This window comes from Nymphalis io, chromosome 24 (genome assembly GCF_905147045.1).
Source record: "Nymphalis io chromosome 24, ilAglIoxx1.1, whole genome shotgun sequence".
In the NCBI taxonomy this organism is placed as follows: Eukaryota; Metazoa; Arthropoda; class Insecta; order Lepidoptera; family Nymphalidae; genus Nymphalis; species Nymphalis io.
The window spans coordinates 5,838,867-5,857,258 of NC_065911.1; the positions used below are offsets into that span (position 1 = coordinate 5,838,867).

The 18,392-nt window shown below is 31.0% G+C and overlaps 1 protein-coding gene across 2 annotated transcripts in view; it reads right to left on the reverse strand.

Annotated features, from left to right (window-relative positions):
- Window positions 1-18,392, reverse strand: part of LOC126777842 (uncharacterized) — a 119,532-nt gene that overhangs the window by 19,745 nt on the left and 81,395 nt on the right. For both annotated transcript variants that reach the window (XM_050501069.1, XM_050501068.1), the window contains exons 3-5: window positions 15,283-15,453; window positions 11,607-11,751; window positions 8,726-8,853 (exon numbers count right to left, since the gene is read on the reverse strand). In XM_050501069.1, the coding sequence (XP_050357026.1) occupies window positions 8,726-8,853; window positions 11,607-11,751; window positions 15,283-15,453 (444 nt within the window). The remainder of the gene's footprint in view (window positions 1-8,725; window positions 8,854-11,606; window positions 11,752-15,282; window positions 15,454-18,392) is intronic.

Consider the following 18,392-nt stretch of genomic DNA (forward strand, 5'->3'; position numbering starts at 1 on the left):
TGGGCCATCTCGGCTTTTTTTATATTTATACACATATGTACAGGTGTATCTACAGGCACAAGGCACGTCTTAGTTCCCAAGGTTAGTGACGCATTGGCGATGTAATTTATGGTTAATATTTCTAACAGAGCCAATAGCGATGGTGACCACTAAATTATTAGATTGCCTATTTTCCAGTCCGACAACCGAAAATGAAAGTATTGTTTACGAGTACATTATTAATTTTTATAAATAATAATATATTTTTCATTTAAGTAAATTAATTATAATCTCCATTAAGAGCAAAAAGTAAATACTCCAAACATATAATTAATTGTTATCGTCGATTTAACGAGATATCAAATATTTATCACACAGGAGTGTATTGTCAAAACAGACCAACATTCATAAACATGAGTTCTATGTTAACATATGGTTGTTATAAATATATTATTATCGTTATATAAATAAAAACAGTAATATAGCGATTATCAAAATTTTCATAACCTTTTATGTAATTACGTATTATCACTATTATTTTTTTAAAAGGCATTTAAAAAATTTCATTTTTAAACAGAATTTTCAAGATATTAAAGCAATTGCCGCACTGATCCAGAGTCTATGGAAAAGATTCAATATTAACTCTAAGCTCTTATTAAGCCGAAAATCCTTTTATTCTTCCGTGTTCGTATCGGCAATTTTCGGTTAACATTCACGCGATCTAACCACTTGGCCATGTCGCACTTTAAATAATGAGACTGTTACTTACTTTACTGTTACTTTACTGTTTTTATTTATATATTAAAATATATATCAGTATAGAGCCAAGGCGAATATTTATTCTCATTATGTCTTTATCTACGCACTCATACAACTCATCACGCTCTCATCTTTTTTCGTACTTCGTTTCACAAATCTCAATTTCTGGTCTAAATTGGAAAAATTTAAAAGGTTTTTTTTTTATTTACAGGAAAGCTAAACAAGTTCCTATTTCAGAGACGAACTCACCCGTATGGAACTATTTACATCGCTTAATAGTCTCAATATATTAACAAAAATAATAACTTATTTAAACTATACTTAGCACAATATACCCTTTAAAGTCTTACTCACTCAAGCACTCTTGATCATAATGAATTTCAACGATGTAAAAAAATATTTTTATTATTTTTATTATTATATTATCTACAAAATATTTTTCACTGATGTGTTTTTTAATACGAGCTATATGACAATTCAATAGAACCTTATCTATTTATGTTTAATATAGTTGTATTGTTTGTACAACATGGTACTATAATAATAATGTTCTCCAGACCGATTTCGGCCACGGCAGCCAATCTCAAGAGAGATTAGCCAAATGCGCAGGAGATGTTATAGTGCACAAGTGTGTGCGCAAACACAGGTGCACTGTCTATTCCCTAACTCTCATAACCCGATGGGACGGCAGTCCGATACGACCGTAAAGAATTCATGCGCAGGACCAACGGCTTTAGGTGCTTTCCGAGGTACGGGAGTGTATACACTTCCAACTTCCAGACTCTAAGCTGCTACTGAGTATTTTCTGTCAGAAAAACTCAATAACTTTTTATTGGCTCGACCTGGGAATTGAACCCAGGACCTCCTGGTCTGTGGCCTTACATCAAGCCACTAGACCAATGAGGCAGTCAGGTACTATATTATCGTAATTAATGTTCCATTAAAACTTTGTTATGCTGAGACCAGGGTCCTTTTTGAACGTTCCAAGGTCAAATTCGGGTTAACCGACTGAATGGCTGCCCTAAGGCAAGGTGCTGAATTCAGTCTGCAAATGACAGCTTGAATGAAAATAAATTAATGTAGGGTTAAATATTCCTTGCCATAATGCGATATTACTCGTGTGGAAAATGATTAGCTCTCGATACATTTATAGTTAATTTTATCATATTAGTATAATGTGATTTAATGTTTTATATGTTTGTTAATAAGACTATGCCGATTACAGCAAAATTATAATGAATGTTATTTAATTAGGCTTTAAAAACCCGTAATGGATCGTCATTTTACAAAATTAAAATGAAGGTAGTTAGTTATCAGAAAAATAAAATTATATACCAAAGATTGCGAGTTCAAGGCTGTCCAAACAATCACGTGCTATGTTTATGTTTATAATGATTCGTCTCGTGCTCGGTGGTGAAGAAAATCTGCTTCATGTATCCACCATCCGGTTATGGATCAGCGTGGTGGAATAAACTCCAAAGCTTTTCAAGAAGAAGATTAACAGAAAGAAAAGGTCGTTGTTACTTTTTATATTATTAAATGGAAACATATTATATGATAATGAATATGTGTCTAAACTAGATCAAGCTTTGACCTGTATAAATATAAAAAAACACATCAAAGATGAGAATAAAAAAATGTACAAATAATATTTAGTTCAATGTCAAATACCATCATCATGCTCCAAAAATTTGAAAGTCACAATTTCACAAGGGCCGTTACTTGAATCTCGGCGTAATGAGATCTTCAATACAAATTGATAATGAAATATATTCTATCTTATCTTTAAAATATATAAAATATAACATGGTAATATATATGTATGTGTGTACTATATATTATAATCATTACCCTAACTTCCAGTGGTCAAAGCTATAAAAATCTGCCTACAAATAGCAGTTACTTAAATGAACAGGCCCGGACTTAAAAATCCGAGGTACCAAGTTCTATGACATTTCAGGCCCTCCATTTCGAAACGGTTATAGTAAAATTATATTATTTTTGGCTGGGTGGGCCCCCGGCCGGGAACCGTAGGCCAGGGCCTTGCAGGACTAGGTATAAATCCGGGGCTGCAAAATAAACTAAAATATACTTTATTCAAGTAGGTTCTTACATACTTTTTTTATATCGTCATTTATAAGGGTAAAATGGTGTCAGGTAAAGGGTAAATTTATAAGAACAAATGACACAAACTCGGAACACCTTTTATAATTGTAAATAAATAACATACGGGGCGAAAGTATGTTATTTACTTAACGTCAGGTGGCACACTTACCAGTGTGCCTACCGAATACAATAAAAAAAAAATGTACAATGTTGCTATTGTGTCCTTAGCCTTATTTAATATGTGCGTTACATTTTCTTATGTTATGAAGATTTTCAAGAGTCAGATTTAAATTACGTTTGTTAAGCCAGCTGATCTTTAAATCCTCGTGTTTCTATTTAACATAACAGACATAAAGAAAATGTTTTCTCAGATATATGAAAATAACTTCGGTGTTACGGAGAAAGGGTGCGTTATGGAAGATTAAGGGAGTTTATATTACATGGTAGATACTTTTATTGTTTTTGTGTTATTTGTCTTTCTTGCGTCTTTGATTTTAAGAAACAGACAATTGTTTTAGTTTGAAAACTTTTTGGTTTTCACGTTTAATATACAAAAATAGATCGGTAATTTTTGGTAACATTATGATCGAATGTTAATTTCAATATGTATTTTTAAATATGTATATATATTTAGGTCAATAGGCAAATGGCCACCGGATAGCTTAAGTGACAGATTTAAATTTAATTTAATCTTGTAACAAGAATATTTGAATTTTTAGGCCGTCTTGGAGAAGGGGACCCAAGCGACCGCATTGTTTGCATTGCATATTTACATAGCTACGTCACTGACAAAATTATGCTTAACTGGAGGGGAAAATATCTATACGTATTTCAAGCATATCAATTAATGCTTTTTTGTTTAATGTAGTGGTAGCAAAATCATTTTCAAAACGTTAAATTTTTCAAACGTTATCGCTTATAACATAACCCGTCATATTTTGTTTTCAACATTGGTTTTCTCGGTAAAGAAAATAAAATTTATTCGCGTGTTTGATGAAATAAGATTAGTGGCGGTATATATTTACCGATATCATATAAAATCTCGTACGAGTTTTGTATTTTCATGTGAATTAATAAAGTTAATCTTCCATCAATTCGTAAAAAATGAAAGCATGTTTATTATTTCTTTGAATTTCTTTTCTATTAAATTGTTTGTTTTTATATCGTTATACCATTTCAGTTAAGAAATCTTATGCCTGCGGCTATGTCTGCATGTCACTATTAGATATCTTATGTCTCTTTCTGTACCCGACAGCGTGTCTGCAAAACTTCATACGGCAATTCATCAGGCAAATACGATGCTACCGGAGAGTTCAGACGCAGTACGAACGGCTTAAGTCCCTTCTAATGCCCTGAAGAGTAAACATTGCTTACTTCCAAACTCTGGGCGCTTATTAAGAATTTCTGACACTTTATTTTTTTTGACTTCATCCGGGGCTTTAACCATGCACCTCGGTGCTGGAGATGTCTTATAATGTGTACTATGTTTTAACATGAAAGTATGTAATACTTTGCAAATTTCAGCTTACACATTTTAAGTCTCACGCCACAAAGCTTAAACAAACGACTCTTAACCTACAATGGAATCACGACGTTTAACAACACGGCTTAAGAAAGTCAGTCAAGCGAATGTCGGCCTTATTAACAATTTTAAACACTGATTTCGTTCACTGTCATTATTGACATTGACATTTGACATACAAGACACAGCATTGTTTACCTTGTGTACCTACTCACTAAAAGACGTTTATAAATCAAATGTGTCAAACGCGTACTCTATTCAGACACGTTGTCTGTAGCAAGTATTTCGATATTTCGACCACAGACTAAATATTAATTAAAGCGACGCTTGTCACTTTTATTTTGAAAATGTTAGAATGATATAAATTTTTTAAAGAGAAGACGTGTTCAGTAAATTATAATATGGCGAATGGAGAAAATTACTTTATTTCGTAAATTATATATATTTTTTATTTTCTGTTTTAATTTAATTTTAATATATGGAAATTATTTTTTTAGGAACTAATATTTGAATATTTAAGAGTGATTGGTGTATTTTTACACAATTAGGTCGTAATCGAATGAATGGTGGACTGATTCTAATAATATATGACTAACTGTACCCGCGGCGTAAAACATATAATATGTCAATATGTACGTCAAACAGACATCAAATATATGAGTTTGCACAAAGTCCTACCATCAAGTATAATAATTAAAAATTAAAAAACATGATTGCCGAGATACAACTGTAACACTCGGAATAATGTGAGGCTCCAAACGATACCGTACATCGAATATGGCGGTATTAAGGAACTCACTCAGACATATCATGTATACACTTGAACTCTGTCCACATTACACTTCTTTTTTGGGTAGTCGTTTAATAATGGATATTAATTAAGAAAGAAGAAGTATTAAAGGGTTTAATAAAAGTCAAAGCCACTCGTAAAGAGAAAGGTTAAGATTGATTTAGAGAAGAAAGGTCTTAGCTAGGATGTTGGGAGATCTCGACCGCGGATTAGACCATTATTAGGGTTGTCACTTTCGCTAATAATTTCATTTATATATATATATATATATAATATATTTTTCGCTAATAATATTTCATGTTTTAATTATCAATTTATTTTAGATACTATATATTATTCTATATATAAATTTGAAAGTGTTACTTTTGTATATAACAGATAAAACAAGTTGAAAATTGCTAGACAAGTATCATTGAAATTTCATGTGTTTTAATTGACAATTTTTACTTTCTGTGAGTCACAATTATACATGGCAGAAACTCATACGACATGTGCAATTTTTCTCACGATGTTTCCCTTGACCGTCAAGCTCAATATGAATTATAAATACAAAATTACACATTTGTAATTAGTAAAAACACGTGAAGATTAATATATAGCCATATATAAAGAAAATATTTGAATAAAACGAATATTACTGGTACAAATTTATAGTTAAACATTAGTATTTAAAAACGTCGCAATTTATCCACTTAAAGGCATTTTACACGAAGTAAATATAATCATGCTAAGTTACATGTTACATAAGAAAAATACCCGCCGGTCACGCCACCGCAAACAATTTTAATTGGTCCAATACATTGGCTATGAATTTGAAGCATGCGAGTTTTAATATTAAATTCGTGGTCAAAAGTTCACTCAAAAACCGGAGATACATTCGCCGCACGACGTTTTATTAAGTACAAAGTTGTTTACATGTGTACTGCCACGAAATGTTATATTTTTTAAAACAGATTATATTCTGTGACAACCGTTTTTAAATATATTAGTCATTTCTTTATTTACGGCCATTCTTTATTTTCAATAAATAGAGAAATAAAAATTCGAGATGGCCCAGGGGTTAGAACTCGTGAATATTAACCGATGATTGTGGGTTCAAACCCGGTCAAGCACCACTGAATTTTCATGTAAGCACATTTGTGTTTATAATTTATCTCGTGCTTGACGGTGAAGGAAAACATTGTGAGAAAAATTGCACATGTCGTATGAGTTTGCATGTGTTTAATTTCATTGAAATTCCGCCACATGTGTATTCTCTACCAACCCGCATTGGAACAGCCTGGTGGAATAAGCTCCAAACTTTCACCTCAAAAGGGAGAGATTAACAAGCTTTTACTGTAGATAAGTTGAGTTAAAATGAATTACCAAATGATTTTTAAACAACACACACAGAATGAATAAACATTTCATGATTATAATGTAATAATAGTTAGAAGCAAAAAAAAAGTTTTTATTCTACAAAATCCTGGCAGCAATGAGTAGCATAAAAACTTCTCTAAAAACAGCATTAATACCCATGGTTTTTAAATACCATATAAATTTTATATTTTAATAATGAGGATATAATTAGTTTACTATTAATATTTTATGTCAAATAATGGTTTTAGCAATAATATAATGAGGGAGAGGGTATTTGTTTACGAACCGTTGCTAAATATTTGCCAATGTATAATGCTTCTGCGAGTATTTTATTAAAAACGGCCTTACTTATAAGCATTGTTAAGCTGCTGTTTAGTTAAACACCTATTCATCTCTTGCTGTCATCATTAATGTGACATTCGAAAAAAGAAGACATCAGCATTTAATATAAACAATTTTAAAAGTTAAAGCTGTTTGATATTCTATTATGATATCGTGCAGCCCTATTCAACAATAAGAAGTCAGAGGGGATTACGCGAAATGAATCAAACTTTACTGGGTATATTGAATCATATTCCTTTATTGGATGTTGTATTACGTAGTTATGACTATTATATTAGTTGCTTAGCGGTTATTGGAAGAGACGTGGACTGATAGTTAATGTATTAATTAAGTTCTTCGTAATTAATACATTTTGAAAGCTGAATTGGTATAAAAATATAGTCTATGTATACATATTTGATTTCAAATAATTAATCTTAAGGTTAACGGGATTTTATATATTTATTTAACGCTAGTGCGGAGCGTGGTCGAATTTCGAATATAATTGTTGAAAATTTGAGAAAAAAAAACTACAAAATAAAATAAAAGGAAAAAGGAAATCCTAAAAGAGTGAAAAAGATACTGGACTGTTTTATCTTTAGCTATATATATAATGCACTTGAATCTATGAAACTTAAAAAAATAAATAAATACTGTTATATGTTAAATCAGTAAAAAAATGTGAATCGTCAATGTTTTCTTGAAATCTTTGAGGAGTCAGTTAGTTAAGTAGTGGATTAGTATTGATGCTACAAGACTATATGTAAGTCTATGCCGAATACCCCTGTCATAATTAACACTAAAATTGTGAATTGTTAAATAAACAAAAACAAAAGACATATAGTGATAATAATACAAATATATATGATATATTATACATTAGGTCTTTTTCATAACAAATTCACAAGTAACATTATATAAATATATAAAATTAGTGCTCATTTATAAACAATACACTTAAAATATTATAAATCACGACTTTTACTATAAAATTATACGTTTCAAGATTGAAATTAATATAATAATTATACTAAATATTTAGTCATTAATGATTTAATGGTAGTAGGTAGGTAATTTTAGAAGATGAAACAGATAAATTGCAGATGCTTGCAATAGACGTTGCAAGCAAATGTGATTCGATTTCCAGGGAATTTGGTTAACTGCACAATGAATGTAGCTGTATGTCTAGAGTTTATTCATGAACGGCTTAAATTAGTTCTAAAAGGAAGTAATTAGAGTGAATTCTATTTTGTAGGATTTTAAATAATAGTGTTTGATTCCGTTCAATAGTTCTATTACAAGGCTGAGTAAGCTCCTTGCAAGCTCGAATTATAGAATCTTTTAAATATGTTTTCTTTTCTTGTACCTACAGCTTTATGGGTATATATATTATATAGGGTTTAAGGCCTTAATATATTGCTTACTTATAAAAATTCAATAGCAATTCCTGTTTTTTTTTGTTTTAATTATAATATACAAATATTTTTGTTCCGTTGCGTTATCGACGTATCTTTTACTATATTAAAACATTGCAGTTTATTTTTAATATTCGTAATCTAAGGCGTTTACTAATAAAGTATGTAAGGCTTCATATACATTTTAACGCCATAAACTTAATCGGTTTTGACAATCCGACTAAAATGAATTAAAACTGTTATACTCGGGAAATGTAATTTTCTGAATTTCCTATTTTGGAAATAACCCTATACTTAATATTAGTATATAAATAAAATATTATCCTATCATTTTTTTTTAAATTGCATCGAATTTGTGTTTACGTTTAACATTAATTTTTGCGTCAAAGGAACACGGGCTTTAAATTGAAAATTTTTAGTAACGAAATTTCTCACTCAAAATCAATACACAGAGCTAGCGAATGTGTTACTCACCGACGCACGGGTTGTGGTTGACGACAGCGAAGATGCGGTCGCAGCGTTTCTTCATATGCGTATTGGGACAAATACAACCAAATAGCGGAGATAAGCGCAAACCAGCCCAGGCTTCGCGGCAAGCTTCCCTGTTTATGTAAAAAAAGTAAATAACTTGTGGCAATTTATACAATACAAGATTTTTATATGTATTGTAAATGAGGTACGAAATTTTTTTATAGTAAAAAAGTTTTTTTTTTAAATAGTTTTAGGAAGGTAATCGAATGCCTTCATCTTCTCCCTTATATACTAGCACTGTATATACACAACCTTTTACGACGTTAATGCACCGCCAAAAAGAGGATCTAAGAAGCGATGTCCCTTGTAATTAGATGCACTAAATGACTTAACATTTGAATGGTAAGTTAACCAACTATACCGCAAACCACATCACCCACTTATATGGATAACATCAAAAGCCATTAATGTAATTGAACTCTGGATGAAACCGATTTATTTACAATAGCTATATATATATATATATATATATATATATATATGTTTACTTTTATTTAATTTGCGTGCAAATAATAAAAGAACATTAAGGAATGAATTAACGTACGTAACGTTCGTAACGCTCTTGCTTATAATGAAAATAATACGAAATATTTCGACAGTTCTTAACCTTTTTTAATGGAATAAAATTTATGAACGTTTCAAATGTATAGCGTACTTTATATTAAGGTATTATTAACAGTTAATAATACCTTAACCCTTCCATATCTATAAGATCTTTAAAACTTGATAGTACCTAATAACCATATTCCAGTAGTTTTGAGTGATTTTGTTTGTAATCGCTTTATATGCCAATTGTTTGTGACATTGAAAACAAACTCCCTTCCGTGCCTATAAAAGCTCGTAAGCCGGTCAAATTAAAATGCCCTTGACGTGCTAAAGGTCAGATGGTAATCAGAACATTTTGAAATTAATGGTGTTTTAGGTCTAAGTCAGATAAAATTTAATTTTAAAATTTTATGCTTCACGAATTTAAAATAATAATTCCATTGTGAGGATATCAACGATATATAAATTAGTGTATTAATTATGTACTATTAAAATTGTTATACTTGTTGTTATATAAATATAATTTCTATGTACTGATGTATATCAGTATAACGCTAACGTGAGCTAGGTCAGATAGGTTAAAAAACGTTATAAAACCAACCTTATTCAACGGTCATTGTGAAATTATAATATTTTTGGTATTCTACATTGTGTTACCGCCACCATGAAAATTATGAGCAAAATGTTTGCCACTTGGCAATCTCGAAAATATCCATGATGAATCTTAAGCGAAGATTGCGGGTTCACACCCTGGCAACCATTGAATATTCATTTGTATTTATAATTCATTTCGTCACGAGGTCTCGTGTAAGAAAACGTAAAAGGATGAAATTTTACCTCCATGTTTCCCAAATTCACAATAATGGGATACTAGAAATGGAACGCTTAACAGGCCTAAAATCGGTTTATGTATATGTAAGGATTGTCATAAATAATAACATATGCATTTGCAAATTATTCGAACTCGGTGACCTAAAAGCATACAATGGACAGCCATTAGAAAATTACTTCAGGGATTTGTCACTTTGGATAGGGGCACGTTTGATGGTACACAATAATTCATAGATGACACAGCGATTATGGAAGTAACAGTCGAGTGTTTTTAGATATGGATAAACTAATTTCGTTTATGTTATTCAAAATTGAAGCTTATTCCAATGACAAAAGAACTAGTTAATTGCTAAAAGCTTTGCTATATTATTTACTACAAACAGTTCCACGTACATAGCTATTTTTATCCATTTTAATTTTACTTCCAAACATACGATAATAACTTCGCTGACAATCAAAACGCTATTTTTTCACGAATAAATAATGAATACCATAGACAATTTAGATTTCAGACAATTATATCACGACAATTACAGTCCTGGTCCTGCTATTGGATTTGTCTTCAACTTCATTTTTTTGTGTCGATTTATATATTTAAACGAATTAGCTTTGATCAGTGAACTGACTATTATCTTAGAAAAAAATCAATATAATTTTAATTCAATAATCAAAGTTATTTACATAAACTTACAAATTCATCTTTATTTAATAAGAACAACGCTTAGTAAATTTCTAAGGGTCGAATTGTTCACGCCCTGACAGATTTCCTAAAGTTTTGGAGTCCAATTTGCTAAAAGTGTCCGATAAAATTGGCCTATTGATCGCGTCTCCACAAAATTAATTTTAACTCGTTGCTCTGAATAATCTAGGTTAGTCATTTTGAAATTGGGTACTGAGATTCGGTAACGGATTTATAGCTTTTATTTTAATATTATTTTACTGGGAAAATTCGTGATTAAATAAAATTAAGACTATTTAAAAACTAAAATAATATTTTGAAAATGTTATTTTATACAGCTGATTTGCCTACATATACATAAACTATGGAATCTGTTACATTAATAAATTGACTATTTTTAGTCTTATTAGTATTCCGATCCGTAAATAGCAAGCCAATGGTAGCTTATGAATTAAGCCTTGTTAGCAGTTCTGCTATTTTATAACAAAACGAATTGTCCCTTGAATATAGTTAGTAGGTATAAGCGTTTGCGATTAAACTGCTATATTCAACTAAAACCAAAGCAATACTTCATAATAATTTCCTTTATCGTTGTTTTACACATATAATATTTTTACATACAATTTAAGTTAAGGATATATGAAAGATTTATCTTGGATTGATAACAAATTTAACAAAATTTTCTCATAAAATCCAAATTAGAATATGATGGGTGAAAAACAAACATCACGTTAACGATAATGACGATAGCAATATTCCCAGAATTACCTGTCTTCCATACGGCATTCTCCATCACGGGCCTTGCAAGCGTTCTTAAAGCGTTCAAACAGTACAGAGCAGGCTTTCTCGTTGTGGCAGACGCTGAGGGCATACGTGCAGGTCGGCAGAGTCTCAACTGGATACGGATCTTTCTCTGCAACAATCGTTTTAATAAGATTAATTTGAGAGATACTAGATGAACGTAAATGAGACAAAAGTAGTGCTTTCTTATTCCTCTTTTTGTCTTTTATTAAAAAAAAATATCAAAAAGTGCTTAATTCAATTAGGCTCATCAAAAGAAATACATAGGCATTTATATACAGTTATGTTTATATGTCCTGTATGAACCAAAATCTACTGACACTGTATAAATCAATTATATTGTGTTATATACATTTATCGCCGTGTTTCTGCTTAGCAGATTCAGGAGTTTATGTTTTAAGTTGGAATTCTTTCTAAATCATTTATTTTTGCAGAAAAAAAAGATTACATCAATAATATGGGCTTAGCTAGCTCGCTTTCCAATTAGTTTTTAGTTTTCATTAATATATATCTATTATATTTATTTTATATTTAGGTAATAATTTTTTTTTTCAGAACAATTACTATTTAATCCGATAAAACTTATAGCTAATGAATCACGTCGTTCAGCCATTAGTTTTATTACTTGTGATAATATTTCAAGTATATTATTATAATTAGGTTGCACCAAAAATGTTTCCATTTCTTCGAATCAATTATGATTTCAAATAATTTCTTATTTGATATATTTTTATGACGATTGGTTTTATGGTTTATAAGATATTAAATTATTTTTGTAAATGATCAAAAGTCATACACCATTCAAGATTACACTACGTGAGTATTTGTGAGCTTCGGTTTGTACTAAGATACATACAACAATATTCTTTTTGTCGACTTGCTTGGCCGTCAACAGTAGATTAGCGGGCCAGGCAGATTAGGACGTAGGTATAACGTATACGTTTCTATAATATTATACCACAGATATTATTAATGCCATATCAGTTTTTATCTCATGATAAAAAAATATAACGGCTTTATGCCTTACTAATAAACGTTGCTTAGCTACTATTTAGTTAAACACTGATTTCTCTCTTTCTGCCATTATTGATTTGACATTCAAAAGAAGAAGACACAATATAGTTAACTAATCATCCGCTTAACAAAGTTTATAAGTAAGATCATAATTGATTAAAATTACATTAACTTACAATACAAAAACGTATAGATGATAAAAAAGCAAGGATTATGTTCATTGATTTTCATACAGGACGTATAAATATGATTGTATAATTGTAGTTTTTTGTTAGTTCTCAGTAGAATCCGATCAGTACATTCCGAGCTGTTTATAGATTTATTTTCAATTGAATGTGCTATTTGAATAGACAATATTTTGATTTTGAAAAAATCATTGCATTGCAAAAAATAGGTAATATTTTCACTAAATGACATATTTTCTTGTTTTCATCTATTAATTACTCTGAAATGGTCTTCAATTTCGATCACAACTGTGAGTGACGATACTGAATAATTAAAGTTATCGTTACTTCAAAGTGTATCGATCCGCTGTCATTAAACTTTGGGCCTATTAAATATCCGCGCTTTATAACCTTGGTAAATATATGTAAGATACGTAAATTTTTGAGCTAAATAAAAAATATTAAATCAAGCTATCAGTAATTGTTTAAGGTAGTATGTGTATTAGTAAATATTTGGGCCCACTGTTGGACAAAGGACTGGTCTCCTCTTGAGGAGAAGGTTTGGAGCTTATTACAACATGCTACTCCAATGCATATAAATTACCGCTGAGCAGGATACAAATAATAAATAAAAATTAAGAAATAAAAAGTCTATTGCACACAATAAATATAAAAGGAAAATAAATACACATAAATTTGTTCGAGTAAGGATCTTAATCTATTACAGACAACAATAAATAACAACATAAACGAACATAAATAAGGAATAGTGTATATACTATTGGTACATAAGCAGTAAATTAAACATACTATTAAATAAATGTAAATAAATGACACAAATTATGACAACACAGAAAAACTCAGTGGCGCTTCCTCGGTAAATCAATTCATCTGTATCAGTATTATTAGAAGAATATATGTTATTTTTAATATAAGAAGGTAAATGTTTCGGAAATTGATAAAGTATTTCTTTATAAATGATTATTAGTTAAACACTTATTTCCCTTTATCTATCATTTTGACATTTATCGATTTGACATTTGAAAGAAGAAGGAGACAGCGTTAAAACCGGAACCGAAAGTGAATTAACGGATGGAAATTGTTCACATTTGTGCCTGACATATTATCGATACAGGATATCAATTCTTACTTACTTGTTATTGTACGAAACTCCAAATCCTTTCTCATAACAGAATCATAAATACATACAACTATGCGATATACAATAGTGCACAATTGTGTGCGCAAATTTAAATGTCAATAGTAATTATATTGACCATAGAGTATATTCCTTCTCAAAATATGATGAAACAGCCAATCCAATACAACTGGAAAGAATTTAGGCACAAGACCAACGGCTCTACGTGCTTTGCGAGGTACGGTAGTGTAATCGCTGCTAATATAGTTCCAAACAAAAAATTCTCGTCAGAAAACCCATTAATCTTTCATGGGCTTGACCGGGGCTGAAGCCCAGACCTTGGGACCTGCGACCTTATTAGCTAGCAACAAAAGCAATGAGGCAGTTAAGCATAACTCACCAAATGTAGGGTATGAAAAATCGATATAGACCTAATAATAACATTCATGGCCTCTTGAAAGAGGCCATGAAAAAACTACCTGAAGGTAGCTCTTTATTTCTGGACTAATGCCAAATAAGACCTGTGTTACGTAAAAGTATTACCTACTGGATAGTCTTTAAGCTTTCCATTTAGCTTTTTTCAAGCCACTGTTTTTTCAAAAAAATCCAATTTATCACTCTGAAATATACCAACTTTTAATCACAGGAAGTATTGATTTTTCATTTCATTTATTAAACTACTCCTGTTTAGCCGCGATCTTTTATTTGTGTTTAAGCCGAGAAAACAATGTTATGTTTTCTAATTATTTAATAAAATCCGGATAAACGCCGAAATGGTTCAGTGGCTAGAAAAAGCAAATCTTAAAATACGTAGGTCCATTGAGTTTTTAAATACGTAATTTGTGTAATATACTTGATGGTAAATGAAAATAACTTGTATGGTAAATGAAATTCTGCGTGTGTCGAATGAAATCCTCATCATAACATCCTTCGCTTCAAGAGAAGAGAAGGTCTTCACAGCAGTGGGACATTTACAGGCTGTTACGTTTATATTTATTCGATGTATATAAATACGAAGTTGCTGTTTATATGCGAAGTTGCATAAAAAGGTTTTGTTGTGTGTAAAGTGATTAAATTAATTACAGATTGTATATGATTTCAACAATTATCTTATTTGCGTTTGATGATTGCAATGATTTAAGTTTTCTAACTATGGCGCATTTTTGGTCTAATGGCTAGTTTTAGATCCTGGGATCTCGGCTTGAATCCTTCGCTCACCAAAGACACATGTTTGCACTACCAGATAGATAAGTAGTTCACTATTCGTTGAGCCGGAATTTGCACAAGATTTTATTATTTCAAAAACGAACCTTTAAAGAAAAAATACCTTTCTTCATCACAAACACGCAGGGATGGTCGAACAAGAAGTCGCGGAAGGAATTGCATTCGGGATCCACGTTTGGTTCCCGACAGAGGCAGGTCGGCTTGAAGAACGGAAACGCTTGCAGGGTACGGAGAGCAGCTTGGCACTTGGTCACCGTAACGGTTGAGCAAGCCACTGAAACAAAAACATATATAGTGTATTATTACCTTTTGTTATTAAGTTTCTAAATAAGTCTTAAAGATAGCTAAAGTCTAGAAATTTATACAAATTACATTTATATAAAGCCTATTCCAATGAAAAAAGGAACATATAAATAAATCGTAGATTTACAAATTCCATGTTTGAATCCATGATTTGTAAATAAGTTTGCTATATTATTCACTATAAACAGTTTTTAATGAATATAAATTTTATTTATAACACCACAATATTTCATAGGAGTACTTAATACTACTTTCATTTTACTTCCAAAGTTCTGATAATAACTTCGCCGACATTCGTCATTCGGCAGTACCTCCTTCCTGCATATATTCTTATATACCAATTATTTACTACCAATTGACTGCCTCATTGGTTTAGTGGCTTGATGTAAAGCCGCAGACCTGGAGGTCTTGGGTTCAATTCCAAGGTCGGGCCAATAAAAAGTTATTGGGTTTTTCTGTCAGAAAATTCTCAGTAGCAGCCCGGAGTCTGGAAGTTGGAAGTGTGTACACTCCCGTGACTCGGAAAGCACGTAAAACCGTTGGTCCTGCACCTGAACTCTTTCCGGCCGTGTCGGATTTCTATCTCATCAGATTATGAGAGTTAGGGAAAAGAGAGTGCACTTTGCACTTGTGCACTATAATATCTCCTGCGTAGTTGGCTAATCTCTCTTGAGATTGGCCGCCGTGGCCGAAATCGGTCTGAAGGGCATTATTATTATACCAATTGGTTGATTAGTATAAAAGTTGATATGCGGTTTTCAGTAGCGAGTTACAATAAAAACGATAGTACAAAAACTTTGTTTATGAAAAACTCACGTATGTGCCAACTTTCTAAATAATCCATTCGCACCAGCTAACAGTATCGAAGTCTATTAATCTTGAACTGACACTATCATCTACATTTATATACGCATTATGTACTAATTAAGTAAATGCAATACACTTTTTCGCTTTGACTAGGTCGTGTAATAAAATGCTTTCCTTTCAGTTAAAGATGTAATAAAATTGTATTAGAGACAGAAAAGAAAATTTTCTAACTTTTGTTAACATAAAAGAATAAACTTAAGTCTTTTAAATATAAAGTTCGTATTTGCTTGTTACTTTAAATCACATGACCTTTTCAAAAGGTAAAAAATCTGAAGTTCCTTCCGCTGTTAATACGATCAAATAGAAATTGACAAAGGTTGGTATGCATGACCAGTACCAAAGTCTTTTTGTATTTAAAGGATGAACCGAAGTTCAAAATAGGGAACATTTTCATAAAAAAGTATATTCACGGAGGTCAATAATTATTGCATCTTATATATAAAGTAATGCACTTTTATTTAAAAGCATTATAAAATTAGTTATAGTTCACTTGCGTGACGTAGGTTTGGTAAAAATAGAATCTATTTTTGCAATGTTTGCATGTTTAGATTTAAACGATATGAATCATTAAGGGTAGTGAATGGGTAGGTCATTATTTTTACTTTAACAAAAGTGACCGCCCATAATTTTTCCACAGCTGGCCACTTGGTGAACAAATATATATATAAATATATATATACATATATATACCCAAAATATAATAGAATCATGTATAAATCCAGTCATTTCACATGCACAAAAATATTATAAACTTATTTTGATACCATAACTACGACTACACTGTTTTTAAGGGTCACTAGAGTCGATCAATACTTTAATATACTTGGTAGCTTGTTTTAATTAATTAAGATTTTATTCGCATATATTGAATGAGACAAATCTGACTTAGCGGTTCCTCCCTACACGTGATTATCTGAAGCATTAAGGGAGTTTTTGTCATTAGGGAGTAACCGGATGATTGTAACTTTTCCTTATCCGAATGAAGTAACCGAAAGGAATTAGAAAGATAATGATATACTATTTGTTTTTGATTATAATTTTTTATGTATTGTAGAAAGGCAGACATGAAAATTGACGATCTGACAGAAACCCATTTTTCTAAAATTTAAACAAGTAATGTCCTCCTGACGAATTTGCCACAGCAGATATTCCCACAGGAGACTGGGATGGTAAATCTGACACGACTGAAAAGAGTCCAGGTGTAAGAGCAGCGATTTTACAGACTTTATTGGGAGTATAAGCAGTGTCAACCACAGATTCGGTCTACTAAGAATATTTAGCAGAAAAACCAAATTACTTTTAGTGGCCCGGCGTTTGCACTTAGAACATAGGCAGATCCCGGAACTGGTGACTTAGAAGCTACAAACCTACGAGATAGTCAAAGATTTTAATTGATAGATTAACACTGATAGCTTAATACAATTTCCTAACGTTTGACCCGTTCTGTATTATTAAATTTTACTATATCTATTTATATACAAAATTTAGTTAACAGTATTAAGTATCTATTCTTACTCTATAGGGAATATTATATATTATATATTTTTACCCTGAAATAAATCATTTTTATAATGACAACTTTTACTATTTTAATATGCATATATAATATATATTCGCTAATCTCTCTTGGAGATTGGCCGCCGTGACCGAAATCGGTCTGGAGGACAATATAATATATATATATATATCATTATAATATTAAACTATATTAAAGCCTTAAATAAATAAAAAATAAAAATAAAGTCATTGTATAAAAAAAATTAATATCGTGACCGCGTGGAATGGTTGCAAAAATGCTAGCAGCATTTCCCCTTGAATCGCAATTTAGATTCTCTGGGCGAAAAAATGAACCAGTAGAGGCAATAAGACGGGGTGTAATATTTGTGATGAAACTTTTTGCACTATTACTCCAAGGTCCAAGCGGTTCAAATGCAAATGGAACAAAAAAAATAATAAATAAAGCAATAATTATTTGAAAAATTTCAAACACATTAATCATTGATAAAATTAATATGCGATATTATAAAAAAAAAAATAAAATAA